This window comes from Hipposideros armiger, unplaced genomic scaffold (assembly GCF_001890085.2).
Source record: "Hipposideros armiger isolate ML-2016 unplaced genomic scaffold, ASM189008v1 scaffold_39, whole genome shotgun sequence".
Classification (NCBI taxonomy): Eukaryota; Metazoa; Chordata; class Mammalia; order Chiroptera; family Hipposideridae; genus Hipposideros; species Hipposideros armiger.
In genome coordinates, this window is record NW_017731389.1 from 4,711,155 (window position 1) to 4,738,698 (window position 27,544).

Genomic DNA, 27,544 nt, shown 5'->3' on the forward strand with positions numbered 1-27,544 from the left:
CACACACACACACACACACACACACACACACGCGCGCGCGCGCGCGCGCACACACACACACACACACAATCTTCCACAAACAGATGTAGACAAGGGAGCTCAAAGCACCTCCCAGATTCCAGGCGGCCTCTGCAGCAGTAACTCTTTGTGCTCTGCAGTCTGCTGCAGTCTTTGCAGTGGAGACACACTGGCTCTCATGAATGGTAGCCTGGGAGGGGCCTAATGTCATCTGCTCCTGATGTCAGCACAATGAATGAAACACTTGCAAAGCGTAAAGCCTCAAGTACCCGGGAAGCAGCCACCTCCTCAGATTGGTTGTCTGGCTGCAGCGTCTCTTGCTGACGGAATCACTAGTCCCATGTGTCACAGATAATCCATATACGTTAGGATTGAAATGAGGCAGAAACTGAGGCTGCATGTGGAATAATGCATAGCTGATTCTTGCATGACCAGCTCTGCCTGAAGCAGCTGTGGATGCTACCTTCTTCCTGCCTGGCACTGGAGAAAGGTGCTTGCAAGAGCTGCGGAGCCAACGTTGTGTGTTAGGCATCCACTTAACTATCCCGATGTTCTGCTTTTGCTGGCAGAATTCCTTGCTGAAGCTCCAAGCCCTTGAAACTGATCTGTGCCCTGCGTTTTTGACAAACCAGGAAGAAGCTGCTCAGGTGCATGGAGCCAAGGACCCAGCCCCTGCATCCACCCAGAGTGTGCCTGCTGAAGGAGCAGATGCTGCAGGTAAGAGGCTGGCTTTGGGGGAGGCTCTCATTTGTACTCTTCAAGATAGTTTCGCTTGCCGCTTCATCCTAAACCTGGCCCTCTGTGGGAAAGGGTGCCTGGTGCAACGCGAAAGCTAAAGAGGTGCTTAAGTTACACCAGGGACAGCTGAGAGGAAGCGGGAGGAATTAAGGTGTGTTGTGACATAGATCCTTCTCGCCAGCTGGGGGCCAAGAGTCAGGCTTACATAAAGCGGGTGTCAGGTGAAAAGCACCCATCACAACTCCTAGTCTTCATTTTCCTATTTGGTCTCTTGGGACAAACAAGCAGTGTGCTTATTTTATTTCACTGGACTTAGATAATCTGTGCTTGAAACTCATGAGTTTTGAGACTCATGGTATTTTTGAGGTGTTGAGGGACAGGGGAGTTTCATCGTTGCTGCTTCCTTTCTTCTATTACCTGCTTATAAGATGGTCCATCAACACAGGGAAAGTAGAGGTGAGTGGTATAGCTCATTCTGATCCTATGTTGTCTTGTTCTGCCTCATGTTATTAGCATTGATTTCTGTTGAAAACTCTCAAAATTGGGTCTCATTCATCTGTGAGTTTCTCTGGTTTTAATCCAGCAGATGATAGGTTGGCTAGCAAGCAGAAGGCAAATTAGCTCCCAGGAAGACTTAGGCAGTAAAGAAACACTAATTTACGTGAGTAGACATGAGAGCAGAGCTTATCTTTTTTAACACAAATAGGTCAGAGGTTTGCAGACTAGTTTCTGGGTTGCTGGTAGAAATGGGCTTAGGGGAGCTTGCTTTGTGAGATGTCCTTTATCTCCAGGAACTGAAGGAAGAGATTTACAAAGGTAACCTATGTTCCTACCATTAGTGATAGTACATTCAAGACATGGCTGTTTAAAACAGACCCACATGGGCTAAGCAGGGAAAATAGGCATCTCTAGTGTTTGAAGGTTTATTAATAATAGTGGCTACTAACTACTAATGTTAGCTACTGTTATTATTGAAGACTTTCTGTGAGCCAGGCACTGGTCTGAGCACTTGATATCTATTATATTCTTAAGCTAAACTGTGAAATAATACTATTCATAGTAAGGACACTGAGGCCTACTGTAACCCTGCTAGTAAGTTGTAAATTTCCCCCCCATGGATGCAGGTGGCCAGCTGGCTGTCCTTGTTGCCTGGTGAGCTCTCCTGCTCTGATTGCCACTGTGTTTGGATGAGATGCAAGTAAAATGGGGCAGGAGCCAATGCCAATCCAATTAGGGATTTAAGTCAGATTATTAGACAATGCCCTTTTTCTTTCACCAACCCCAACAAACAACATACAAAACACACAGAGAAGCCTCAGGCCAAATACAAATTAACTTTTGAGTTATCTGCTGTTTTGTATACTACACAAGTTTCTGGCAAAGAGTGTTTAATAAAATATTTATTGAATATTGGGTATGGATATGGATATATATATGACTTTTATGTATATGCTTATGTGTCTTATTTTCTGGAAAGGTCAAGAATCGTTTTGCATTTTCTCATTCTAGATCAGCTGGGTTTTGAACAAACTTTTTAGCACCCCTGACAATATCGGAATTCTGAGTTTATGTAGGAATTGCCCATAAAAAGGAACCATCAATGTATTCCATGTTAAGTGTTAAATGGCAGAAATAGACAGAAGGCTCTTTACAGAGGAGGCTTGTGGGTTGGATTCTGGATTTCCCAAAATGTAGATGAATCTGATATGTCTATGAGAAAGAGATTTTCTCTGCATGTGTGTGTGTGTGTGTGTGTGTGTGTGTGTGTGTGTGTGTGTGTGTGTTTGGATGAGGCAACAACAGCTCTTAAAAGCTTTCAAAGATAAAACCCATCCTGATAGTTTTTGTCTTTGTGGAGCTTATGAATAAAGAGTCTCCTTGAGCTAAAATGACTGCATGGGAGTGGATATGGGAAAAGTGAAGAAACTCCAGTCCCTGTATTGTTCCTTGTTCTGCTTTATTTGATGCATGTTTTTCTTTAACTTTTAAATAAAACCCTTTGATACAGTCTGGAAACTAGATGTTCTCAGGGACCTAAGGAGTCTCTTCACTTGGCAGGAATGTTGCCAAAGTGACAGGCATTTGGAAGAGACTTTCACAATTTATAGGATGAGCGTTGGTCTCATTGGCTTCCAAGACACACTTATAAGAAGGCCATACATTTTCTAATCCATGTGTCACTTAGAGGGAAGAAATTTGTGCTCATATTAGATCAGCAGTTCCAACATTCAACAGTATTTCTGGAGTGATCTTTGAACACCTGGAAACTTTAGTTTTTTTTCTGTGTGTAAATCCTTGATGAGAGTGTGATTGCATAATATTAGCCCAGGTGGCCATAAGTCTATAAAAGATGATAGTAAGTTACCATTTTCTCTTAAAGTCTAGCAGCTAGCTTTGAGCTTTACATGTATATAAATATTCAGTTAGTAATTGTTGATGTCAATAATTGGTATAACAAAGACAATCCAACAGGTGACTTTTACAGGACTATCTGGCTATAATATACTACTGATTAACCATTAAAAGCAAACATTCATAAATATAAATTGATGTCACTCAAATAGATTTCAGACTTACTTTAGACTTGATTAGGGTGTGACTTAAGTAAAGTTTAACTTTTGCAGTGGGTATCTGAAATGATGGTTTGAGCCAAGTCTTGTGGTCTCCATGACTTGAAATAAAAATAGTGGCTTTTAACTTTGGTTTATGGGTTACAGAGGTCAGTCCCACCTCGTAAGATACCTAAAATGTTGCCCTGTTCTAGAAATCCAATTATAAACTGCACTTTCAGTAAGAACACATTTCATGGCAGCCCTGGATGGACACTGTGTTCTAGAAAGTGTTCCTGAACCTTCCTGCACATCGTAATTACGGGCAGTTTTCAAACATGGTGATTCTTGGTCCTCATCTCTAGACAGTCTGGGGTGGAAGTCCTGGAATCCTTATACTTCTGAGTATTGGAAACCACTATTCAAGTGGACAGTGTTTTGAATTAAGAGAGAGAAGATCACATTCGCTCAGGTTCTCTTTGACTCTGCTTCATCTCAATTTCATCAATGGACAACATCTTACAGACCACATGGACTTAGAACTCAGAGTCTGTGGCCCGCTGGCTCAGTTCATTTACATCAGGAGGAGAAAGGTACTCCAGCACCCAAGTCTGCTGGCTAGGAATGAGTGAGATGGTGTCCCGGATGAGGATGGGGACTGGGACAGATTTGAGGGGTACAGAGGCACTTAAAGAAAAGTGATGGAGAGGGAAGGAACCACCTGCAAAGTAGCTTTGGGCATGTCCATAGGGTAACCAATTGTCCTGGTTTGCCCAGGACTGTTCCAGTTTTTAGCATGAAAAGTCCCACATGCTGGGAAATCCCCAGTCTCAGACAATCCGGGACACCTAGTCACCCTACCTATAGGTTGTAGGTTGTAAGCTGCATAATGTGAGACGGAAACCCACACAGTATGTAGGCTCAAAATACCTCTCACTGAATCAGCAGCCTCCTACAGCTGAAGCAAATGTTTCCTCCGTGGCATTAGTAAGCATCCATTCTTGTGCTGCCGAATGGAAAATGGAATGAGGATTGTTGTTTTAACTGCCTGTCATTCTCAAAGTGTGCAGGAGGATTTTTTGACGTTTCACATGACTAAGCATAGTAACCCCGGTTCTCTCTGACACAGGTGATTGATGGCATGGAGCTTGTAGCAAAAACTGTCACTGGAGACAACTGAAGACTTATTACTAGAAATAATAATTCCACAAAAGCACCTAATTAATTCTTTTATTCTAAAATCTTGATTTTCAAATTGAGCTTTCCATTTGGACAAGAGCCTCGCTGTTAATGTTGATTATTAGAGAGCACTAATGTAGTATATCTATTTACAGTCTATAATTATTCCCATACAGAATTCTGCATGGGCTGTAGGTCTCTTCGTAATGTTGAAGTTGAGGTGGAACAGAGTCAATAGAGGGCTTTCCTTCTCACATTTTAAGACACTATCCAATTGACTAGACGTTCCCAATTACTTCGAAGTTCTTAAGCTTACATCTATCTGGGCTTCCCACCCTAAAATGCCAAGTTAAAATATAGAGATAAGGCCTGAAGATCTCCATGCTAGGAAAGCTCTCCTGGTGGTTCTTAGGCGCAGGCACACTTTCTAGAACATGGTGTTCCTCCAGGGGTGCTGAGAAATGTGTTCTTGCTGCAGGTGCAGTTTATAATTGGATTTCTGGAACAGGGGAGCATCTCAGGTATCCCACTAGGTGGGGCTGATCATCCACATAACTTAATGTTTCATTTTATCTGGCAGGAGCCCCAGACAGTGTTTGAAAGTCATTCATAGGGGTCACCATTCTTCAACCTCGGAAGTACACAGAATTCCAAATATCTTTTAGAAACTTTATTCATTATGGGTCTGTGTGTGTGTGTGTTATTTCTAAATCTTTCTTGAATCTTTTTATATTTTCAGTATGTACCACTGGTTGCTTTAACTAAAAAATGGCTACCACTGTGGAAAATAGTACTTCAACTTTTTTATCCTAAATTGGTTCCTTTAAAGCAGTGGTTGATTTTTTAATTTTATTTTAATTTTATTTGTTTGGTGCCCTTGGGGATATTTGGAAATATCTGGAGAATGAATGCTACTGGCATCAAGTTGGTAGAGGCCCGGGAAGCTGCCGAACATCCTACTATGCACAGGACTGACCCCCACCCCCTGCCCTGGTCCAAAATGTCAAGAGTTGAGAAATCCTCTTTTAAAATCTTTTAAATGAATAATATCAGCATTAGCTAACAATGGCCTCTTCATTTGTGGCAGGCATAGTTACATAGACTTTCTTATTTTATCTTCAACAATTCTATGAAGCAGGTCCCATTATTATTCCCAGATGAAAGATGAGGAAATAAACTTGAAAAGTTAATGTAACTTGCTGAAGGTCCCACAGCTACAGAATCATGGGGGTTGGGAGGAAAAGGCTGGGGGTTTCCTGGGTCGGAATCCACAGTCTGTTTGCCATCCAGCCAAAGTGTTAAGTTCCCATAGTTCTAATATACTAGAACTTGAAATTAAGCCCATAGACAGTCTGTACACTCTCTACATGCCTAATGTGTTTTGATAGTCCTTGTTTCTTTATCCATTCCTGACTTTTCTCTGTCAGACTGAAGAAAGCTCTGTTTGTAATTGTTTAACAGCTCCTCTGTTTCCAGAGTCATTTCAGCTCCTCTGATCTAAACCATTGCTAGGCCCCCGTGCCTTTCTTAATGTGCATTTACCTGACCCGAATAGTGCATTCCAGATGGAGTCAAATACTAGAATCTTATTTGTAAATATGAGCACAGGTTTTTACTTTTACAAAATGATACCATTGGGGGAAATTGGGCAGTGAACAAATAGTGCTTTGTTTATTGTTTCTTACAACTACTTGTGAAGCTACAATGATCTCTATAAAAATGAATTAGTACATAAAAAATTTGGAACTAATGCCTAAAGAGTTGGGCATGAAGGTGTTTCATAAAATAATTCAAAAACAACTATGCTTGTTGGATTGTTTTCCAAACTTTTCCTAGAGATGCACACTATTTTCTTGGCCTTCTTACCATATCAGTGTATTCTATAAGAACTTTAAAAGTTCCATTTTCTATCAAACTAATAGTTTAGTGCTTATTACTTAAGAGTATATGGATTCGTTTTCCCCAGCTACATGGTCTACTGGCCCACAATGAAGGTTATCTACCATATTGAGCTTCCTCACGGTTTCTGACCTTTTTCCGTGGTTGCTTAGCATTTATCTTTGAAAAATATCAACATCAACTGCAAACTCAGACTCATGACTCTACTTCCACTTTCTCGTCATTTCTGAAATGTAAAATAAGATTAATCCAGGATGCATTTACAAGGATTAATACTGACATGTCCATCATAAAGATACTAATTCAACCCTCTTCTTTGCTGCATATCACTAAGTAGATTTTGTATCCACTTCAAAACACTTAGCTCAGGGCCGGCCGAGTGGCGCGATGGTTGAGAACTCGCTTGGGATGCCAGAGGGCCCCGGTTCGGATCCCACATATGAGGGCCAGTGACACTGCCCTCCTCAGCTGAGGTGCTGAGCAACAGCTCGACCTGGAGCTGGGCTGCCATGAGTCGCCGGCGACGGCGTATGCTGCAGTCCCTGTGGCAGTGGGTTGCCATGGGCTACCATGTGTAGCGAGCAGCCAGAGTGAGCGGCCAGCAGCCGCAGTGAGCGGCCGTCCAGAAGCCGGCGACTGATCTGCCTCGCCAGAGAAGGGCGCAATGATGGTGCCAACTTGGGCCAGTGAAGCAACGTCCTCCACAACTAGATTGAAGAACAAAACAAAACAAAACAAAACAAAACAAAACAAAACAAAACGACAGCAACTTGTCTGTTCCCCTTCCCCCAATTCCCCAGCACTGTTCCCATCCCCCCAATTCCCCAATAAAAATGAAAAAAAAAAAACCCGTCTTTAAAAAAACAACAAAAAAAATCATTTAGCTCAATCATCATTTGGTTTTGTTTTTAAACAACTTTTGATATGAAAAACATGCCATAGACTTCTTGCAAGTCCAAGTAAATTATATTCATTGGCTCTGCCTTGTTCAGAAACACAGTTATTTGCAGAATTTGATGCGCTAGTTGGGTGATCTTGGACAGGTTATTTGATCTCTCTATGCCTCAGTTTTCTTTCAAATGGGAAAAAGAATATTATCTACTTAGGACTGTTGTGAAAATGACATAGGTAAATGCAGACGAGGCTCTTAGCACATCTCCCATGGTAAATCCTCAATAAATGTCAGTTATCATTTAAAAAGCTGGGCATTTTTGCCTTATTTAGAGCCTGTATCACCTTTCCTCCACTTAACTGCTTAATCTGTCTTTAAATATCCACTCTATTATAATTCCTAACTACTTTCAAGATGTGGGTATACCATTAATACTGTTGATTGCCTAGGCTCCCTCTAGGATCTTGCATATGATTGACATTCCAGTAATTTCCTTAAGCAAAGCATATTTATAGCAGCAATAATCTATAGAGGTGATGGTTGAGCAATTACCTCCTACTACAGTTGAAATTACATTTGTTGCCATGAAATCTAGCCTGTGCTAAAACTATGACATAACTTGGCTGGAAAAGGGCTTTACTGTTAATAGTTTTTCTCTGATGCTTTTATAACCATCTTCATAATCTCTGAAAGAGGGAGCTCCACATGAACCCCTTGTTCTTCAAAGTCATTTTAAAATGACTTTAAAATGTATAGATGACAATGTAATTCTCTGAGGCCATTTCTACCACTGCCTGTGGGAAGGAGAAAATCAGCCCTACAAGCTGAAACTTCTGGGTGATTATTTAAAAAAATTTTTACAATTCAGATTTTACGGCAGGCCAAGGACTGTGTAACATCATTATCCCATTTTCCTCACTATGCCTATTTATAAATGAGGATTGTGAGTTTGACGAGGCTCACCTGGCCAAGGACATAAGCGTAAGCATGTGGCATCTCAGACCAAGCCCGTGGCTGTAACTCAAGAGCCTAGGCTTTTAATAAGTAGCCTTATAGTCATGTATTCTTTTTTAATGAATAGATTTTATTTTTAAGAACAGTTTTAGAAAATTGAGCAGATAGTACAGAGAGTTCTCAGATACCCATCATCCCCTGCGCATATTTTCCCATACATTGTAGTCATTTTAAACCTTTGTTTCTGGTTATTCTTCCATGCTTATGAAGCGTACAGTCTGGAAGTGACCCGATGGCATGCCAAGATGCTTTGGTGTCTGACACTGCTCTGGATGTCCCCCGCTGTTCCCCCCCAGTTCGTGGTTGACAACCTCTCTGCCTCTTCGAGTTCCCTGAGAATTATGCTTTTCTGTGGCTCTGTCTATGTGACTCTGGGGATCCAATCTCTGACTAATTTTTTCCTAACTGACATTGAAGCCTAGGAAAGATACAGCCCCCACTGAAGATTGGAATTTACTTCAATAGTCTTCCTGTTTGCTTTGTATATTCAATTTTTCTTCTGCTTAGCAAAGCACATCTGCTCATAAATTGAAAATCCTCTTTTGAAAAATGGCTCTTGTTATTTTAATAGCAGATTTGTATCAGCTGTACCATGGAGGTGATCAATGGTTCAGAAATTGACTAGAAGACCTGGGGAGTCATTTAGGCTGAAAAATTATAAATATCACAGCATCCAGCTTTCTGTTATACCAAGAGGGCAGTTCCAAATGCTGGACACTGTCATGGATGCTGCTTGCTCTGTCTCTGGCCACAGCTCAGCCAGAGCTCTGTAATCTGAGCATTTGGCTTCACTTTAGTGACACAGGGAGGGAAATAGATGTTTTCAGAGATCAGACACTGTTCTTTGGCCACTTCCCTCGGTTATTTCTCCATTGTTCTTTTACGCTGTGCGTAGAGGCAAAGGAATAAGTCGTGAGAAATCAGAAGGAAGCGAAAACATTCATCTAATCACTTGGTAGATTTATCTAGAAGATTACTCCTTCTTTCCTCCCCAAATTGGGCATTTAGCTCAGTGCTATATAAAAACTGCCTCTAAAAATACTACTTATCCCTCCCCGCCTCAAACGTTCTACTACAAAACAATGCAGAGAATGGATTTCTTCCTTCTCCCAGTGTGACAGAGATCCGGAGATCTCTCACCTGCCCTCAGAGTGTCACATTACCATTGCCCACAGCACGGTTCTGATTTAGGGGAGAAGTCAGTAATGTCTGAAGACCTGAGTCTTCCAGGGGCTAGAAGTTCACTTCCACTGCGTGTTACCTCAGAGCAGGCTCAACCTTTGCCACCCTGCCTCTCCTTTCTTCCCCACCCCTCCCACCCCCTCCACTAAGATGTCTCCTTGTTTTTCTTCTTTCTCTTCCTCCTCAGCTTTCTGGCTGCCTGTCTTCCTTACCCACTACCTGCCACTGTGGCTTCCTGTCTCCACTGCGTCTAGTGGTCTTAATTGCCTCCTTTTTTTCCTCTGGAACTTTCCTTTGCTAAGCAAGTTATTAAGGCATATTTAAGGCATGTGAAATTAAGGCATATTTAAGATATTTACTGAATATCATCTAGACACTTAAATTTATTGAATATTGTTATAATACTGAAAATTTGGGTGAGTTCACTTCCCAAAATGATATTGTAAGTAATATGCTATGCAAATAACAATGGAATTTTCCTTTGTTCAGGCCTTTGGAGGTATTTATCCCTTATCATTGAAACAGTGACAATACAAAAAAGAACTTTAAAAGTCTTTTATGAAAGTGTATGTAAGTTACCACTAGATTTTTAAAATAATCAGTTACAATATACCCTGAGGATTTATGTAGTTCTGTGATTTGAATGTTAGGTTTACTTGGTAAAAAGTGTTGTGTATGTTAGGTGTAGTAGCAGTGATTCAAGAAAAAAATATTCCAAAATTATCCTCCTATAATTCTCTAGGAAACAGGAGTGATAGGGTTGAATTTACCTTCAGAACTACTCAAAAACCTAAAACTTGGACCTGTATTTACTGATGAAAATTTAGAAGATTGTAACCAAAAATGCAGAAGCAAGGAATGAGTTTAGATCTGAGCTGAGGCTTCTTGATCCATGTTGTTTTCTGGTTTTCTGGAAGGATTTTGGAATTTCTCATTGCTCAGCTAACCCAGTGCCCTAATCTATTGGCCATTCATTTTAACTGAAATCAGTGCATATATCGGCTCCCTCGAAATGAAAATGAGGCTCACTGTACCCTACCCCTCCAATCCAAGAAGTGGGGTTTGGGGAAGTGCATGCTGCTGACATTGAAGCCAGTTAGACTCCGTCTCCTGAACTCCATATGTATACATACCCAGGGTCTACTTGGCACCCCCACCTAGATAACAAAAAGTGCCTCTTAAAGGATCCATAACTGAATTTATTTTTTCCTCCCTCCCCTAGCCAGCTCCCCTCCTAAATTCCGTAACTTAGATAAAAGATACCAACCTTTGAATGCAAAACAACAACAACTAACATTTATTGAGGGCTTATTATTCCCCTTCCCCTCAGGCACTGTCCTAAGCACTTGAGATTCCTTATCTTTCTGAAAATCCTCCCAACAATTTATAAGGTAGATACTGTTGTCATTCTCACCTGAAATAGGACTTGGCATGCAGTAGATGGTCAATAAACATTTGTTGAATGAATGAAATCCTATTATACAGATGGGAAAACAGGTTGAAAAATTGAATCATGTGTCCCAAGTCACACATATGATAAAACTGGGATTTGAATCTAGGTATATCTGAGCCTATAGCCTATAAGTCCATGTTTTTTTTATCCATGATCAAACTGCCACTTAGGATCAGCAGGGTGCCTGTCATAAAGCTCAGCCCTGCTTTCACAGTGACACATTTCCCACCCCTCTAGCTCCCTGATGTTTCTGGTGGCCATCCACAGAAGCTGGTACACAGAAGCCTGCTTGCAGTGCCAACCTCCCCCGACTCAGTAACTAGGTCAGCCTCACCAACCTGGAATCCCTCTTCATTTGTCCTCATTTCTACTCTGTCCATCCTAACCTTGGAGATAGCACTTCTCTCAGTGGTCTCAGAGCAAGCAAGCCCATCTATTTCCCCAGGCTTAGTTATTAAGATGACTTCAGGCTTACCTGTGTTCTCTCTTCTTGTGACCCCACAGTTAACCCCTTAATGCCTTCAGGAGCTCAAATTCTACGTACCCCAAACCGAGCCCACTGTGTAGCCATCAGATGTTTTGGGGTTGTTCCTTTGTTTTGGCGGCTCTCTTTGTGTGAGGCTGGCTGAGAACTCTGATTCTTGAGCCTCATTAGAATCACACACATGCTTTTGACTCATTTTGCTTTTAAAACCAACAAAGGCTGATGTTTGGCATTTTGGAATGTACCTGAATTTGACCTTTGAGCCCACCATGATGAGCAAACCCAAGAGTGCAAATTAACAAGTCCACAAGACTGTGGCTAATTTGTTACTCAGATCGCAGCAGTCCATCTCAAGTGGTTGCAGATAGAGATTTACTTAAATTTTGAAAGACTTTAAAAATTCACATTAGAAAGTGATATTTTTTAAATCTGACTGACTCATTTAATAGCTGCAATATAGCATCTGCCTCTGCCTGGGGTTGCAGCCAGATCAGAAGTGGTCTCCTGGCCTTCACTCACTAATGATGATCATTTCTCTTCTCTATGTTCCCTACCACTCAGTGAGTGGGCTGCCAGAAACCCTGTGCAGCTCCCGGGGTCAGAGATGTGGCATCTTCTACCGTGGGCACTGTTGAAACCCTCCTTAAATGGAGTAATAATACAGTCATATCACCTTCCCTATTGAATTGAAAATGGAGATCATATTACTACCAGCATCGTGTGGTGGTTATGAAGATTAAATACATGCAGAAACTCTTATAACAAGTTTGAGGACATAGTGAGTCACTCCATTAATATTATATATGACTATTATTCTCTCTATAATTAAGACCTGGTAGGGACAATATATTGAGGGACATGTTGGCTCTTATTTCAAATATTAACCCCATAAGGACTTCTAGTCTAGTTGTTGTTCAATAAGAGAAGATAACACTCAGCTTTCTTATTTTGATGATATTATTAAAATGATGGTTTTTATGGTTACTTTTTTTAGTAGTTTCTATGCCTTGTCTCAGTGTTTCCCCAAATACATATGGTATACAAAGAATACAAGGTTGAACAGTGTTAGTTTTAATAATAATTTATTTTAATGTGTATTAGTAAAAAAGATGTAACTTGCATGTTAAACTCATGATTTCTTGGCCATCATGGCCTAGGATGAAGCTGAAATTTAAAAAAGTTGTAGGTTGAAATTTATCTATGTATCTAAAATATGTAACTTTATATATATACTTCTTTAATATACATATGAGTATATAGTGGAAAAGGTATATGTGGATATGATAAAAATGTATAGAAGACACAGTTTTATTTCATTTCATTCTCAGTCTTATGAGGCAGGTACCGTTATTCTCCCCAACTTGCAGATGTGAAAACTGAGGTTGAAAAAGGCCCATCATTTCTGAAGTCTCTCGTAACAAGTGGTAGAGCTGAGAGATTCAAACTCACCATCTTTGCTCTCTGTTATGCCACCCCTGGGGTTTATTCTCACTTCTTTTCTCAGGAAGGCGTATTTTCTTTTAAAAATAGTTTTTGTATTAACTTTTATTGTTTTACCTTCCTATAAAACTAAGACATATTTGTTCCAGAAATTTTAGAAAATACAAAGAAGGGGGAAAAAGTAGGAAAAAATAATATTTCTTTGCTGTGGTAATAACACTTAAATGAAATCTACTTTTTTAACAACTCTTTAAACGTTAACACATAACATTGTTAGCTATAGGCACAATGAACCAGCAGGTCTTTTCCTTTTCTATCACAGCCCTGTAAGACAGGCCCAACAAGGACATTGAGAGAGGCCGGTGAACCGTCTGGAGCCCCACAGAGAGTACAGGCTAGCCCGGACTCCTGGCTCCCAGACCCCTGCCTCAAAACCATACTGCATCACACAGTGGGCCCTGGTACGCTGTTCCTTCCTTTGGAAGAAAAAGTAATGTTCCCCCGGGGAACCCTCAGAAGTCACCCAAGTTTAATATTGCCATAAGCTTCTCCCTGTTGGGGAGCAGGGTCTGTAAGCGGTGGCTTGGGCTCTGTTCCCAGGATGGCAGCAGTGATGGCTGGCTCTGAATCTACGCTGGCCTCTTCTGAACAAGGGACGCAATAATTCTGTCTACACAGAGGCACACATATATACATGCCCCGGCTGATTTAATTAAACTCTTCTCAACTCAAATGGTGAGTTTGGACAAAGAACTGAGGCACTACCAGATTACGAGTGTTAGACTATTGATTTTCAACTGGTTGCTTTGGGATTTTTCTGGCTCACTGCTTCCTTCAGTGGTGAGTTGGGGGTTAGGTGGATGGGTTAATTAGGCAGCGCTAGTAAATTATTCGAGTGCTTGTGGAACCAGATGCCATGTAAATGGAGGTTTACAGTCCCTATTGCAGTGCAGTTCAAAAAGAGCCTTTCATAATGATGTGTGATTCTGTGAAGTTACATCCCAAGACTGGGGCTTTCAGAAGCTGAGCTCTTTTCTCGCCTCTATCTCAGTCATACGGCTGGGAACCCAGCTGCCTCCATTTGAGCCTAATAAAACAGCACCAAGAGACTCGTGTTAGTTTTGACTGTGGGGCCACAGCCAAGCTGGAGTTGAAGGCCTCCGACCTTTCTCATTTCAACAAAACTCTGCCAGTCCCAGGTGCTTGCTAGAGATTCTCCCCTTTCTTATCATTATCAAAAGGCACTGCCCAGAAACAGGTAATATGAATAAAATGCATTTCTTTTTAGATGGTTGAAGCCTAATGGTTTAAGAAAAGGATTTGATAAGGAACCCATATGTCTCCTGGTGGGTTTTAAAGGTGATTTTTAGTGTATGCTGTGATTTATTGGTTAGTAACTCTTATTCCTGTTACTCCTTAGGGCTCCTGCAAAACTGCAGGATTTTCTGGGTAAATTACTCTTAGCAAGGGTGTTGCCTGTTGTGAGTTGTCTCAGTCACAGCAGCACACCTTGCCCATGGGCCTGGGGCCCTGGCATTCATCTAGTGCCAACTCTTCCCTGGCCCTTCTCCTGTCCATTTCTGACCATCCAGAAATGGTGTCCGTGAGCTTCAGAGGCACAATAGGAGGTGTGACCCACCCTCCCAGTCTACAACTGGACAGGGAAGAAGCCAACTGAAAACACTCAAGGACCTAACCAGACCTTTGATGCTACACAAAGCAACTTGCATTTCAAGTTCTAGAGAACACGAGCCACTCTAAACCTGCTTAAGATACTTCCAAATTGTGATCAATGTTTATTTTGGAAAAGTGGATTGTCAGTATTTTCAGATTCTGCTTATTCACCCAGAAAATCTTTGTTTTCCTCTCTTTGGGATAGTAGGAGTCAGAGAACACCTTGGGTTGCCCTGACTTGTTTGCTGAGCAGAATTGAGGAGGAGTTTGTTTTGGCTGCTTCTTGAATACGTCTGTACAGAGCCCCATCCGTGATGGAGAGACTCTTATCCGGGCCACCCTGACTCAGTGTCCTAATGTCCCTCACTTCCCTGCCCTCACCTCTGTAGCAGAGGGTGCCACTTCTGGACTGACCCTGGGGCGGGAAGCTGATGAGCTCATTTAAAAGCTCATTTACAGTGAGAATGTAGCTACCGAGCTCCCTAAGCCGGGGAGAGGGTTTGGAGCAGGTTTTGTTCTTGTTTTTTGTTTTTGTCCAAAATAAAATGCTACATAAAATTCTGGAGAAGAAACAGAATCATTCCTAATTTTACCATGCTTTGTAGCTTCTTTGATCTTTTAGTGCATTTATTTGTTCACATAAAGCTATACTATTTTTTTTATATAAAATGGAATTACTACTGTTTTGTTTTAAAATCTGTTGTTTTCATTTAGCATAGTCTGTATATCATTCCATGTTGATAAGCAGAGTTCTACATCATTTTTAAGGACTGCTGAATAATTTTCTGTCTGGGGATTCCTCTCTTCCTCCTTTGTTTTTTCTTCTCTCTTCCTTCACTGTTATCCCTTTTCTTCCTCATAATCTGTCTTTGCTCCAGCTCCATTTTATTGTTTCCTTTTTTTCCACTGAACATTTTGTAATGTACTCTTCCAACCTATGCAACTAATATGAAATGAAAGAGAACGTTTGTAGTTTTGGGCTACCTGACTCTATAACATACAGTGAAAATTTTTTTTCACTTTTTTTTTTTTTGTCGTTGGTGGTGGCGGCTTTGTATTATTTTTTATCCAGGTTCTGTGAGAACAAATGTGAGAGGATTTTGAAAGCCTTTCCTGACAAAGAGGCAGACATTATAATGACTGTTGATGGTTTTTATTTAGGAGCAGGACAGTTTCCAGCCCTCTGTCACTTCTAAGCCTTGGTCGTTGATCTTGTTTCCTCAGACCCTGCGCCAGTCCACAGTGACGGGCAGAATGGAGCAGACAGTGCCCCAGAAGACCTCCAGTCTGTCGGGACCAGCAGGCTGCTCTATCACATCACTGATGGTGACAACCCACTGCTGTCACCACGATGTTCCATCTTCAGCCAAAGCCAGAGATTCAATTTAGACCCCGAATCAGCCCCTTCTCCACCCAGCACGCAGCAGTTTATGATGTAAGAAAACCTTGTTTTGTTATTATTTTCATTTCATAGTTTTATTTTTTTTTAAATACTATATTTACAACATACAATGAAGTGTGTATCTGAAAGAATGCAGCCATGCCTACTAATTGCAGCTGCCAAGACCTGAACAATAAATGGCAAAAATCAGTGTACTTTCTAGTTGGGAATGCTGTTTCAGGCCTTACTATCTCAGCAGGAAATGGTCATGAGCTACAGGCTACCCCAGGGCTTGAATGTTTGAACCTTTTTGGTGAAGTGACCAGAGTCCTAAGTAAGTATATGTAAGTGCAAATATTGGAAATACCATTTTTGATGAGCTCAATATTCTTTCCATGTCCATCAGTGGCCTTAGCAGATGGATTATGGCACCTCTTTAGTTGTCCACTTCAGTTTCTTCTTAGATTCTAGAAAAGTGGTAGCTTACAATAGCTGACCCCCCAATGAAAAATTGCATAACTCTATTTTTTAGTGCATAATTTCCTTTTTTTATGTAAGTTCTACAAGTAATTTTGAAGCATAGCTAAAATGAGATACCCTTGGCTAAAATATATGCAGGAAATTTCTAGTTTCTCCTTAATAACTCCAGCTGCTATTCATGAACTTATTCAAACCTGGGTCCATGGACTCTATATTGATAGACTTAAGGGAATTAGCGAATTATTTCTATTGTAAAGTGTGTGTCATGTGAGAGGGTGAATGTATTTTCTGGAGAGGAGGCCCATTCCTTTTATCAGAGTTGCAAAGGCTTTATTATGTCAAGAAAAGTGAATTACTCATCTAAATCTCCCTTGAAAATGTTGGTAGGTGTGCAATCTATTGAGAATAATGCTACAACAAGGCTGTCTCTTTTTAGCCTTAAGTTGGTCTCCTCCAAGCTTTAGGAAATGCATTTCGTGGATTAATGTTCTGACACTTGTACACTAAAGTCCCCGATAACATTTGCCCATGATGTGGTTCTGTGATCAGGGGTCTCCATTCATGAGCAGATGCTACTGTCATAGACTCATCAAATAATGAACCCTCCTCTGGACTTCTCTGGTAATCCAGGAAGAAGTGTTCATTGGAAGACCGTTGTTTTTGATGATTCTTTCCCTTCCTGTAACCATTGCAGGCCCCGAAGTTCTTCACGGTGCAGCTGTGGTGATGGTAAGGAACCACAGACCATTGCTCAGCTGACCAAGCACATCCAGAGCCTCAAGCGGAAAATTCGGAAATTTGAAGAAAAATTTGAACAAGAAAAGAAATACCGGGTAAGGACAGTGGGGTTTAAAATAAGAGTGCGGACTGTGTCAAGAGATGTATGGACTTTTCTGTCCTTCCTGTTTGGGTACCCCTCTGTACCAGGGGACAGCTGTGTTCCCATTGGCCAACCCAGGACCCATCATAAATTGAGCTCCCATCCTGGGCCTGTCTTGTCTTCACATGCTGTTGGTTGATATTTCCTAGTAATGAATTACAGCGCTTATTTCCAAATTGATTTGATTATTGACACCCCCCCCCCGCCTCCCTTTCCCCCAAGGAGCCTTGCTTACTATCGCTAGTGTTCCTAGGACTGAAATTTGTAAAGCTTTTGAATTATGGTCTTGTTTTTTCTTTAACCCTTTCCCATTTGCATTTTGGTAAGAGCCCATTAAACACCCAAAGGGCAGAATCTCTAATTGCAGAAAAAAATGAGGGAGATGGCGTTTTCTTTGACATTAAAGTACTTCCTGATTGATGTGTGAAGACCTCTCAAGTGACATCTGTTCATGCCACTCATAAGCACAAACCCTGACCCATCCTTGTCAGAGAGATGCTGGCTTCATGCTGGTGTTGAAGTGTTGCAATAGTGAACCTTTTTCTTCTTACCTAAGAAACAATAGAGTCAGAGGTATGTGTCTTGATAGCCAATGCTAGCTTTATTTATTTCCTTTCATGGTGACCATGGCATGGAAAAAAAAATCATATTCATGTATAATAGAATTGCACAAAGATACTGGGTCTTTGGCAGAGTGCCCAGAACAAGTTGTTATTAGAATAAAAGAGAACAGGGAATAACGTCTCATACGTCTCGAAATATTTAAAGGCTCACGAAGCGCTTGGTACAGGGTAATGGGCAGGTCCCTGTGAGTGTGGGATAAGAGCTGGGGAAGGAGGTGAGCATGGGTAATACACCACTCTCCTGTCCCTCCTGTCCCGTGTTCCCCACAGTGGCTTCAAATTCACTAAAAGAGGGGGCTTCGGGAGTGGTTTGTAGCTTTGCAAAATGGAAGGATACATCAGATTGACTTTCAGGACAACCTAAGTTAGGGTGTTGAAGATTCTTCTCTTGATAGAGCAGGAGGGTACTCTACACATTGGGAATACGATAAGGAAACTGAGGCCCAGGGAAAACTTACAACTTGCCTGAGGTAGTTATGCTCTATCAGCTCAAGCTTGGGTGGTAGATTAAAGATGAGTAGGTTATGCAATGGAGGAGCAGAAGTAAATTTCATCAGTGTCCGCATTTTGAAAGCTCCGGGTATCCTGAGAGAAGCTGAATTTCCCTTTTTGCTGCTGGAGTGTTACTAGATCTGTGATGCCCTCACATTAGAAGCTGTAGAGCAGCGGTTCTCAACCTGTGGGTCGTGACCCCTTTGGGGGTCAAACGACCCTTTCACAGGGGTCGCCTAAGACCATCGGAAAACAAAAAGATATTTACATTACGATTCATAACAGTAGCAAAATTACAGTTATAGAATAGCAACGAAAATAATTTTATGGTTGGGGGTCACTACAACATGAGGAACTGTATAAGGGGTCGTGGCATTAGGAAGGTTGAGAACCGCTGCTGTAGAGTAACAAGTAGGGGCTTCATTCTCAGGGCCTGTTAATAATTCTCACCTAGCAGTTCTTAAATCGGATTGATCTGGATTTGAATCCAGCACAGCCACTTCAGAATTTTGTGACTTTAGACTTGTTACTTTACCTTTCTGATTCTCAGTTTACCCATCTATAAAGTGGAGTTAATATTAGTAGCGACTTCTGAAGTTTGTGAGTATTAAATGAGGGCGTGTTTGGCACAAAGGAAGTAAGTGGTCCTAGATATTATTAACATTTTAATCTATTTGAGTGCTATTTGAACAGGCTATCTCATGGCAGCCTCTACCTTGTCAGAAAATGAAGGGAAATTATACACATTAATTCTCCACTGGACTTTTCTGCCTACAGCTATAGACCCTGGATTACTTTTCTCAACTCTCACGGCAACCCATCAGCTGCCTGTTTTGGAAGAGAATTTCTCCTGGTACCTCCTGCCCTTGTCTAGAGAAGCTTTAGAGCCAGAGCAGACACATGCCCATACACTTAAACACTCACACATGCAAATGGATTGATCCAGGAGCAGTAGGTAAAGAAGGCTACATGGTCACCGCTGCCTCAATGTGTATAAGTCTTTGGAGTAATCAGAACCTTCCATGTCTCAGGAAACAGGTCTTCTCCTCACCCTTCCTGTCAGGGTGCCAGGCTGTGCTTAGAGGTTTGACAGGTCAATGGGCTTTAATTGGTTGCTGTGTGGAAGGCTTTCCTTCCTGGTAGCCTGACTGTGGAATTAATGGCACCCACTGCTAACTTCTGAATGTGAGATCCTGCCAGACTTCTCTGCGAGTCTAATGCCCTGGTACAGCACACATCTTTCCCTCTCTGTTGAATGTAACCATTTCACATTTCTATCCCAAACCATGTTTATTCCCTTCAATTGATTTAACATTTAACTATTATTAAACTCGTGGACCTAAAAAGCCTGTTTCAGCCAGATGTCCACTTACAGCAGAATTAGAGAATCTTAGATTAGAAGCATTCAGCCAGTCTTATATCTTATTTGGCCATTTTAGAAACTGAGACCCAGAGGAGGGAAGTGACTTCCCCAGGATCACACAGCAAAGAATTGGTCTAGCCAAGATAACAACTCAGGTCTTTGCATTCCTAATCCAGAAGAATTTCTAAAGTGTCTTTAGATCCATTTTTGGTAGAACAAAAATCTTGTCCAGTGTTACCCTCAGTTATGTGACTTGGGAGCCCCATCTTAACTGCACCGAACACAATCTACACTGTGCGGTTTCTGGGTGTATGGCCCATGGGGATCTGTTAAACTGGAATTATTCAGTTCAGAAGTTAGAAGGCTTGCAGATTCACAGCTTGTGCATGACAGCTTTCCATGTGATGTGAAAGCTGCCATCCTTGTGAGGTTGATTTAATCTCTTTTGAAAGCTCCCCCAGGAATAAGGAAACAAAAAAATCATTTCAGAAAATTTCAGGCTTTAAAATATTTTGTCAGAAAATTCAGCCTTCAATTTCTAAATCCTATTTGCAATAGTGAAAGCTAATTTCTTTGGCGGTCATTGGCTTAGCATCTTAGAGTTTTGTTATTGGTTTTAACAGTATATCAAAAGATGGCATTAGCTATGTGGAGCACATGCAGTGAAAAAGATGTGTTCCAGAGAATGTGATGTATTGTCAGACCAGAGTGGAGAATTCTGTGAGGATTTAGAGGAACCGAATGTAAAACATTGACTGCCCATATAGCCAGGTTGTTACCCAAAGCCAAAGTACTAGACTATATATTTCAAGGAAGCAGCACAGTTCATCATTCTAGCAGCCCATGGATGGGACCAGGCTAAGCTATGAATTTTGGAGGTGTGCCCACTTGTGTCACTGTCCATGGTCCCGGAAACAGGGCTGTCCTTTTAGAAACCATAGCATCCTCTCTGAACTCTTCTAGGAAAAACATCACTGTCATTTTCCTTCATTCTTTTCCATTCTGATTTTAAAACGTATGGTTTTTACATCACTCTAGAAGTGGCAGAACCATGTCTTATGTTTCGCAGTTGATAGATCTAATCCCCTGTACATTTTGATGATCCTGTCAAACAAGCCCTGCTTTTCCCTTTGAACTTGAGAGGAACACACACCTCTCCCTATGCCTCTCTCTCACCAACAGCTTGTTGATGTTACATGGATTTAGCGGATCCTTAAAGAACTTGGTCACTAACAGTGCACATGTTTCTGGCTATTAGTATTCTATGATGTTTATGATTATGTCATCTTCAGCATTATGGTGTAGTTCCTTATATATCCTCAATTCAAAGTAACCATTAATCTTCTCGAACCTGCATTTAAATTATGGGGGTGGCCTCAGCTTTTCTAAGAAAATTCTTCACTGATCTATGGGGGTAGAGTCTAAGTATTTTTGGCTACCCTTCTCTCCTTGGTTTCTCTTTTCTGTAGAAAATCCACTTTTATGCTGTGAGAGGAAATTCAGAAATCAAGGCGAGTGATTTGTATTAACAGAATCATATCCTTCTAAAATGTAAAAATACATTCTTATTGCCTCGTCCTCGTGTGATTAACTACTGGGTAGGACATGTATACACCTACATGCTTGTTTGTTGGTGAAGACCTATTCAGTGTTCCTTTGAAGGCCTGGCAGCAACACTACTGTATATCATCACTGCCAGGAATGACAACAACAATATTTGTAATTCTAGCTAACACATCTATGGTTTTTAGCATATGCCTGGAACTGTTTTCAGTGTTTTGCATATATCAACTCATTTATCCCTCACAGCAACTCTCTGAGGAAGATGCTATTAGAATCCTCATTCGATAGATGAAATGGAGGCACAGAAAGGCTAAATAATTTGCTCAAGGTCACATAGATATAATTAAGTTTCATTTGAACATTAGCACAGTAGGATATGAAGTATATAAACAGTGAGAGGATGGGAAGTCTGACATGCTGACTTCTCAGACTGTTGTTGGCTTTGAGAGATCCTGGGGTCTCCTTGCTTCAGCGTGGAGGAGATGACTGACAGGAGCTACAGTTTCCAGGTTGTCAGTATCCCCCAGGCATGTATGTGAGCACAGACAAGTATCAGTGACGTCATCTGCATCCACACAAAGAAAGGCCTGGCCATAAGGTGTGGGGTGTGGTGGCCCACGGGAAGGCTCAGGGTTAGACTGCAGGGGGTATTGGCATGGTGAGGACTCTGTGAAACATGCTGGGTGACCAGGCATATTTAGAAACAATGTCCATGACAAGGATGGCAGTGTGGAGGGTGTCAGGAAGGCTGGCTCTGTGTTATGGAAGCAGCTCCATCCGCTGGAGTTCTTATGCCTGAATTTTTCTCCCAGCTTTCTATGTTTTGTTCCTGAGCTATCTTTGTGTGCCTCAGCTGTTTAAAAATTTGGTTTTTATTTTTCTCTCTTTTCCTCCCTTCCCTTCTCCTCCTCCCCTCCCTCCTACCTCCATTTTCCCCTCCTTCTGTAGCCTTCACATGGTGACAAGACTTCTAACCCTGAGGTCCTGAAATGGATGAATGATTTGGCTAAAGGTCGCAAACAGCTCAAAGGTAAAGCCAGCCAAGGGTCTCTTTTCTGACAAAAGAAGCAGCTAAAGTAATGATAATGTGCTCCAGGGTGTTTTTGATTCTTTCCCACCTATGCCCTCTTTAACCTTATCTCCTCCTAGATTAGAGGCCCCATCTTGAAATAAAAGGCCCTGGGCTCCCTTCATTGTTTGGCCCCATTTAATACGTCTTTATATAAAGAGACTGAGGAAGTCCAGACTCCCAAGTGGGGTGATTTACCTCAGTGCCAGGAACATTTCAACATGTGAAGCATAACCCCCTGGGTTATCAGATTTTTGAATGTTAGAAACTGAAGCCTGAGAAGCCATTCACTCCACAATCATTGCACAGATGAGGACATTATGTCCAGAGAGAGGAACAGTTCACAGAGCTGGGAAGTGGTCTTCTTACCTCCTAATCCAGTGTTTTGCTTTCTCTGTCTCTCTGGAGATGGCGGTGTTAGTGTTAATTAGCTCTAACATCCATTTTAAAGGACTATGGTTATTTACCAATAAAAATTTATTTTCTTCCTCTCTCCACCCTCATTTCAATACTTACAGACATGGAAGTTTCTCCAGATTTCTAGAAGAATGGTGATTAAAGAACTGGAAGAGAATATGAATTCAGTGGTAGTAAACTGTAATAATGTAGCAGGTTTATAAAATATGCAGTGTTTAAACACCCTGTCAGAGTCTCACCGAAAACAAACTGAGCGATGTAATTGAGAAATCAAGAGACATAACCTCACTCAAATGACCAGTCCCCTCACATATTCTGAAATGACATTCCCTGATAAGTCCCAAGTGGCTTTTTAAATTATATAGGTTTATATAAAGTCACATTGCAATAATGGTGCTTGCTGGATTTTAAAAGCTGGCATTAGACAGAACGTGAGATCCATCAAGTTGGGCCTGGCAGTTGCATCTCCCCTTTCCCGTCCTCCTGTAGTTCCTGAGTCTGAATGTGTAACGTCTTCCAGAAGGACTTGCATTTCTACATGGGGTTCTTAATGACTGCAAAACTTTCAAAACCCAAGGAAATGAACCTCTGAATGTAGAATTTCAGGTGTGATGGTAGGTAACAGGTGAAAACTTTGGGGCCAGGTACCACTGGTCTTCCTCCAGAATTCCTACTCTAAAATTTAAACCACTGAGTTACTCCCACCCATGATCCTCCAACTCCATGAGATCCCAGCGGCCATGAAATCCCTCTGTGAATCTGTTTGGAAGCTCATGCTGTTGGCCCTGGTTATTAAGGCTGCCCTTGCCCCATGGAATGCCATCATCTGCACTGTTTATTTCCACTGACTTGGCATCAGGGGAGGGAATTCCTGAAAGGCTCTCTGCTCTTATTAAGGCCCATGAGTTTTCCTTGCTCATGGTAACTCTGGCATCTGTCTTAGAACTAAAGCTGAAGCTGTCAGAGGAACAAGGGAGTGCTCCGAAAGTCCCACCGAGAAACCTGCCCTGTGAGCCAACCAAGGTCCCCAGAGAGAATGGGAAGCCGGAAGCTGGGGGCCCTGAGCCGAGCTCCTCTGGGGAGGAGACCCCGGATGCTGTGCTGACATGCTTGAAGGAGAAGCGAGAGCAGCTCCCCTGCCAGGAAGATTCTAAGGTACCTCATCATATCTTCATAGAGCCCCAACATTCCATGCAGGGCCAGCGAGGTCACGGTTTTGACCAGTTGATCAGAGCACTTTGGCACCACATAAACATCTTTAGGAGGCTGGCTCTGAAATGTCAGTCAGAGGAGTTCCAAGTGGGCTATTGTCTGTGATCTGTGGGCATTGCTGCCTGATTCCAGGTTATGCTGACAGGAGGTTATAGTGCTGCCTGTTGATGGGACGCAAAGGCAGACACTACAGTATATCATACCCCTTTCTCCCCTAGTTTCCCCTGATACATTAGCAAATGAACCCGAGGCTAGGATTACAACCCCATTTTGCCATGCTTTATTAAAAACTAAAGCAGGAATGAGGTATAAATAGTAAGGAAAGTGGTATGGAGAGATAGGGTTTCTTGAGGAACATTAGGTAAGATGTCTGAAGATTTCAGTGTTAGACATGTTTGTTTTGAAATCTTTGTGAGACACCCAGATAGAGTTGTCAATTAGGCATTTGGATATATGAGCCTGGAGCTCAAAGAAAAGATTCGTTATATTTTCCAAAGAAGAAGATGAGAGCAGTTACCATGTACCTGGTTAATCCCTTCTCATCTTTCATATCTATGCTACATTCTACTTATGTCAAGGAACCTTCCTTATGGTTGGTTCTTCATGTCTCAACTCCAAGAGGGGTGTGGTTGCCTTTGTTTCTTGAGTAAGAGTTATAGCTCCCCCATCCTAGCTCTAACTATGCTGTATGCCATTTTATCTTTTATACTATACTTTAAACATTTTTCGCAGGAAAGCTGTCTATTGCTCATGATTCTGCAGTGTCTATACATATTGAATAAATGTTTGTTGACTGACTGGACCGATGAAGGAACAAACTAGCATATTTAACCTTGGAATGAAGTCTTCTGAGGAGAATGCTGCTTGCCCCTGTTCTCTTGTACATTTTCTGCTCTTAATCTCAAGGTGGCAACCTATGCCAAATCCCAAAGACTCACCATATGCCCCTGGACTAGTCCTCGAATTGAGATATGTGATCAACAAGTAGAAATAAGCTCTTGGACACATCAACCTTTATGAAATAATGTTAAGAGTTAAAAAATAACCATTATATGTTATCACAAGTAAATAGAAGGTTTTCATCCACTCAGTTAACCTATCCCCTTCCCCACCAAGAGTCTAGACTTTTGTGATAGCTAGTGGATAAGTGGATAACTTCTGTGTCTGTATGTTTCCATATTCAAGCGCACCTGTGGTTTTCCATCCTTCAGTGCCTCTGAGGGTCTTTCCTGTATTTTATAGTTACCTTGACTATATCTATAAAAGCAGTTTGGTTAACACCGAAGTCCTAATTCTGTGTTCTACTCAGTGGACTCGGGCAGGGGGGATGAGCTGCGACTTAGAGCAGGATTCAGCACTCTCACATCATGTACACTAGGCAAGTGAACTAATTCTCTGAGATTCAACTTCCTTATCTATGAAATACAGATAATACCTACTTATCTACTTGTGACAATAAAGCGAGATGCCTGGTGACTGGTGGGCAGTCATTCATTTGCAAAAGATGTGAGTGCCTCCTATGTATTATGAACTATGATTCATGCTGGATATTAAAAATAAACAAGATATAGAAGTCATGGGGCTCATGGCTCTCACGGAGCTCATGTTCTTCTGGGAGCTGGGATACAACAAACAACTCAAATAAAATTACTAAAGATTTTGATAAGTACTGGGCAAATTAAACAGATATGATAGAAAATAATGAATATGGTTTCAATTTTATATAGGGTGATTAGGAAGGCCAATAAGGTGATGTTTAATGAAAGAGAATCAGCAGGTCAAGAGAGCAGGCAAAGACCGCTCTAAACATACGCAGCTGCAAGTATAAAGGCCCGGAAGGAAGAGGTTGTGTGCACTTGGAATTCTCAGGCCTGAGGGCTGGACCCAGGAGGGCATGCGATGAAGTCAGAAAGACAGAGCCAGGCCCATCACACGTTTCTGTTAGGCTGTAGAAAGCATTGGGAAGCTGTTGCATGGTTGTAAGCAGGACAGTGACATGGCGTGATTTACATTGAAGAGCTGTTTCTGATTGCTGTGTGTAGAATAAATCAGAGGGAGAAAGACTAGAAAAGGGAGGATAAAGTGGGTGGCTTGGACTAGCATGGTAGCCTTGGAGATGGAAAGAAATAGACATATTCAAAGTCTACTTTGGATAGAATCGAAAGGACATGCTGAATTACGGGGTGGGAGGGAGTGAAGGAGAGGATGGTGATGGGTCCATTACTGAGATGGGGAAAGCTAGAGGAGAGAGGCAGGTTGGGAGTGGGAGTGAAAACGCAAGAGGTCCGATTTAGACATGTTGATTTTAAGATCTTGGAGGACAAGGGTGACCATCCATCCCAGGTCTCCCTAGACTTGGCTGGTTTCAGTACTGGAAATCTCATGTTCTACAATACACCTCGGTCCTGGGCAAGCTGGGATGGTTGGTCACCCTTCGGAGTCATCTAAGTCAAACACACACATGCAGAGGAGAGTCTGAAGACCAAGTTCTTCAGATGTCATCTTTGTTTAAATGGCAATTTATTTTCGTTATTTTAAATGAAGAATCTGTCAAACAATAAGTCTCAGAAGCCCCTTCAAATAAACCTTGTATCTCTGCAGTAGGCTAAAGGCAGGCCCTTTAAATAGAGAGCATCTGTCGTAGAAACTGTAGGCCTCCATAGCTGAAGCTGCAGTATTGTTCCTGGGACAGCTGAAGAGTCAACCATGAAGTGGCTGGTCAACTATAAGGGGTGGGGGGGGGGGGGTCCTAGGCGGAAGCCGAGAAGCCACAGCAGAACCAAAGGGAGGGTTGTAAATTTCCGGAGTAGCTGGTATCATTTCTGGCTCCTGAGTGAGCTCATCAGCATTTGAAATGATCTCATTAGATCCCACTTCCTTAAACTCAAATTGACAGATGATTTTCATCTGGGGTCCTTGCTTTACTGCTAAAAATACTAAAACTTCCAAGATGAAGACTGATTTCTTTTCTAGAGAGACTTTTATTATGACTCTTTCTGAAATTACTGCATTTGATGTTTATTCAGAGACCGTACCAAAGCTGAGAAATCCTACAGCTCTGCCTTGTCAGTTCTGATACTGCTACTGAATAATATTCTTCCTCTCTCATCTATGGATGATTTTTGGAGATAATCACTTCTGGGTCACAGGGTATCCGTTGAGCGCTGGAAATGAATGAATCATCCCATGGGTCTGATATCAGTGCCTATTTATGTCCTTTTTTCTTTTGAAAATCTTGAATTGGTGCTGGCACATAGACCCATTCTATTGCCCTTTCAGAGAACTGTAGGTGGGATCAGGTGCACAGCACACATTACCAAATAGATGAGTAATGGCAGTTGCTGCTTCTGTCCGTTTACCAATGCAGCATCTTCGCGGGAAGCAGGATTTTTAAAAGGATAATTCATTTTATTTTAAAAAATCAAGTAGAGGTTTAATAACTGATTAGTGGGTTGCTGTGCATTGGAGAGAGGGAAAGCTTTGAGAGGAAAAGGAAGACCCCCACAAAGTTCTTCTGCCTACTTAACATTTTTTTAAGAAAA

General features: G+C 41.7%; 1 protein-coding gene across 10 annotated transcripts in view; it reads left to right on the forward strand.

Moving 5' to 3' along the window:
- FAM13C (family with sequence similarity 13 member C) overlaps window positions 1-27,544 on the forward strand; it is a 123,429-nt gene that overhangs the window by 83,975 nt on the left and 11,910 nt on the right. For 7 of the 10 annotated variants that reach the window (XM_019638407.1, XM_019638410.1, XM_019638408.1 and 4 more), the window contains 5 exons: window positions 588-735; window positions 15,747-15,957; window positions 17,078-17,216; window positions 22,253-22,334; window positions 23,734-23,945. In XM_019638407.1, the coding sequence (XP_019493952.1) occupies window positions 588-735; window positions 15,747-15,957; window positions 17,078-17,216; window positions 22,253-22,334; window positions 23,734-23,945 (792 nt within the window). The remainder of the gene's footprint in view (window positions 1-587; window positions 736-15,746; window positions 15,958-17,077; window positions 17,217-22,252; window positions 22,335-23,733; window positions 23,946-27,544) is intronic. The other 3 variants (XM_019638405.1, XM_019638402.1, XM_019638403.1) reach the window with 1 other exon arrangement.